Below are 3,617 nucleotides of genomic sequence, written 5' to 3' on the forward strand. Positions count from 1 at the left end.
TGTAAGGTTGTTATTGGAAAGACTATCTTTCTTATGGAAACCTGATGTTTAACTGAATAAAACATCATAGCCTGGTAGAAATAACTTGAGCCTTTCTTAAGTTGTACAGGTAGCTGTAAGAATTTCAAAATGTGACCCTACCCTGAAAAAGTATTGTACAAAAAGCTTCTTGATGTGTCATGGATATTATATTGCCTCCCTGGTTAGCTGAAATGTAATCAATTACAAATAAAGGAAAATGTTTTTTGGTTCCCTTCCTCACTACACCAAGCTTTGTATATTTGAGCTGAGTCCAAAACAAAAAGGTCTTCCTTACCATTTCCTGTCATAAATATTTTTGCAGGCCAACTAATGCCTTCAGTTACCTCTGTGAAACCCTTGGCTTCTAAGGGTTTTAATGCGTCTAACTGTTCCTGGTACTCAGAATATAATAAAAATATTTTGAAAAAGCACATGGCTGAATGGGCTGCACTCACTGCCTCTTAGCTATGTTAGGTCTCCTGAGCTGACAAGACAAAACTCATTTTTGTCACTTATAGCTGTACACTTGAAACTCTGGATACACCTGAAGAGCAGCTCTAATGTGATGGGGTTTTCACAAAGTTGCTTTTCAAACTACAGCCACACTTTCTCTGTTTGCAAAATAAAAGCATTGCTGAAGCCATGCTTTTTAGATTTATTAGAGTATATTCTATATTGGCCAAACCACTAGACCCAAGGCTTCAGTGTTAAAAATGAGATGTTAGAACTTTACCTTTTTATAGGCCAACTCTGCTTGCTCAGATGTTGAACAGTTGACCCAACCTTTAAATTTCTCCTTCATGTCCTTGAGTAGATCATCCATGCAGTCCTGGAGGTAACAGTGATAGTCAGAGGACTCTGTGCTGTTGTTTTGTCCAAGCTCCTCCAAGCTGAGAGGTCTAAGATCTTGCTCTGTATAAGAATTTCGACATCTGCTCATTTCTTCAGGAATCTGGAAGTAGCATAGAGAGAGTGAACTCATACCAAGACACTTTAACCATGCTGTGAGAAACACTGTTTTGAGTCAAAGAACTGAGCAGGGTGGACAGTGTAAGTTTAAAATCCACAAATCACAGTCGCTGTAGTCATCCGAACTTGAGAGTGCCCGTAATCTCCCTCAGACATACAATTACACTGTATGACGACTAACACAGAGCACACAGTTAAACATAGAGCAGTGTACTAATGAAAGACCTGATCAAACACAAAAGGGAAATCTCCAACTGCTGAAAGAAATACTTACACTGTACTTCACTTCCACCTCCTGCAATTCAAAAACAATCCCCAGCCACACCCAGGATCAGAAAAGGTAGTGAATGGGGGTGGGGTGTGTGTGTGTGTTGTACATGCTCACATATTTGAAAAAGAAGGAAAATGTATGTGAAAATTACATATGACCACACTGTAAAAGGATAAATGTAACGTCAAACCCTTGGAAGCTAAGAAATCTCAAAATTAAGATTTCTGATGCAACTTTAACTGTAGCCTGCCTATGCTTGTCCATAATGATATTTTTAAAACTTTTAACTTTATTTAACAAATCTAATTTATCAAATGAAAATTTAACTTTTTAAAGACGCATCAAATACCCCAAAGTACGTGTACATACATACATCTTCTATTAACCCAGGTCAATGTCCACAGATAATTCTTATGTATTTTTTCTTCTCTTTCTTTCAATTTCTGACAGTTACTTTACTTTTTAGTCAATGTTATTCATTTGTGTTTTTCCATCTGTGTGTGTAACCTCCTTAATTCAACCCTTCTTTTTTTTATCAGGACTCTGCCTGATACAAGCTCACTAACATCTATTTAGCTCCTCTTTTAGATTTCAAATAATTTCAAATTTGTTCTTAAATGCTAGCTTGGAGAACTGGCACTTTCCTCAAAAAAGTTTCTCAGGGAGCTGGCAGATGTTCACTTAATGGCACGATGGGAATCTAATCTCAATAATCATACTTCCTGCCACAGCACATGCAATGTAGGAGGCATGACTGGACTGGGGATCGGATCCCAATCATGCCACTGCCAGCAGGAAGCCTGGGGCATGGGTTTACAAATTGAGTGCCACCCCGGCCCCAAACTTGGAACATGCAAGCCCACAAGCTCCCTACTTGAACCTCTTAGCAGGTAGCCTCTCCTTAATGCTGGTGCCCCTGTAGACCTCTGAAAACCAGTGTGTAGCTGGGCTGTGTAAGCCATTTTTACACGTCCCAGCACACACAGATCCTGGGATCAGGAACCTCTCCTTGATACTAGGGATATCTGAAACACCTTGAAGTTTCTTGTTTTGCAGCTCCCCAGAGCTGCAAGGCAAGGAAATCAACTTGGGGCAAAGACCTGGGGCTCCCCATAACCCAGCATTATAAAGGGCCTTGGTTCCACAGCACTTGGCTGCCTCAGCCCCTCTCCTGACCCCTATCCCAATGCTGATGTTGACAGTCAGCTAATCATCAGCATGGGCATGCTACATATTCAAATTATGGCTCCATACAAAAAAGCCACAAAGATGTTCCACATAAACTGTGGAATATCTTTTTTGTCAATTGGCCACTATGTCACCATAAATCAGCTGAATGTGTGGTGCTACTACTATTTATGATGCAATTAACACATTCATTATGCCTTAAATATTATATGTGCCAGAGGTCTTACTGGTTTGGAGGTGGGAGAATATTCTCTCACCAAAATCTAAGAATTTCCACCAAAATACTAAGCAAGCACCTTTTTTCCCTTCTACCCTGTAGAACAATGACTTGAGAAGTCAGTTTTCCCAAAGTTTTTGAAAACAGTTAGTGATTTTAGGAGTGCCATTCCTCTTCCAAGCAAATGTAATTTTTCAGCCACTAGAAGCTATGCAATCAATTCTATATGACTTATGTTACAGAGTTCTTGGGAAGGTTCGATAAAAACCTTAAGGATTTCTTATTATTTCCCTTACCATGTCTTGAGCCATTTTACAGAACATTTTGATTCTGGGACATATTCCCCATACGTGGTAAAATACAATATTATTTCATTACCTTATCCTGTTATTCTTTATATAGGACCCTTGCCTCATTCAGGATCGAGTGAACTATGCTAGTTGAGGAGCAGCTGTTCAATACTTTGTTCAGTTTGATATGTGGTCACGTGCTGTATTTACTACTGCACACTGGTCAAAACCCTGCTATGAAGACCACATTGGCTACTCCAAGATTCTTATCACTGGAAACAACTGTGCTTCAGCTAATGAAGACTGCTGTGAAATGCAGTAAGATCCTATGTCACAGATAGGACCAAAGCCACTGACACATTCAGTCAAAACTATTCTTTAGCTCTGGTTGCCTAATTTGAGATTGGATCTCTGCAAAAAAAGAAGCAGCAATTTGAACATTCACAGTTTCATAGTTTCATAGATTTAGGGCCGGAAGGGATCTAGTAGATCTTCTAGCCCGGCCCCCCCGCCAGGGCAGGAGAACAAAAAAACCCCAAAACAAAAATGGGACTCAAATGAGTCCAGCCAGGTAGGCATCCAGCCTCTTCTTAAAGACCCCCAGGGTAGAGGCCAGCACCACTTCCCTTGGAAGTTGGTTCCAGCTCCTAGCCGCCCTAAC

At 40.3% G+C, this 3,617-nt stretch overlaps 1 protein-coding gene across 5 annotated transcripts in view; it reads right to left on the reverse strand.

Annotated features, from left to right (window-relative positions):
- Positions 1 to 3,617, reverse strand: part of DLC1 (DLC1 Rho GTPase activating protein) — a 568,238-nt gene that overhangs the window by 8,549 nt on the left and 556,072 nt on the right. For all 5 annotated transcript variants that reach the window (XM_019526003.1, XM_019526002.1, XM_019526005.1 and 2 more), the window contains one exon: positions 755 to 973. In XM_019526003.1, coding sequence (XP_019381548.1) covers positions 755 to 973 — 219 coding nt within the window. The remainder of the gene's footprint in view (positions 1 to 754; positions 974 to 3,617) is intronic.

The sequence above is a fragment of the Gavialis gangeticus genome, unplaced genomic scaffold (genome assembly GCF_001723915.1).
Source record: "Gavialis gangeticus isolate Ggan-Ray unplaced genomic scaffold, GavGan_comp1, whole genome shotgun sequence".
Classification (NCBI taxonomy): Eukaryota; Metazoa; Chordata; order Crocodylia; family Gavialidae; genus Gavialis; species Gavialis gangeticus.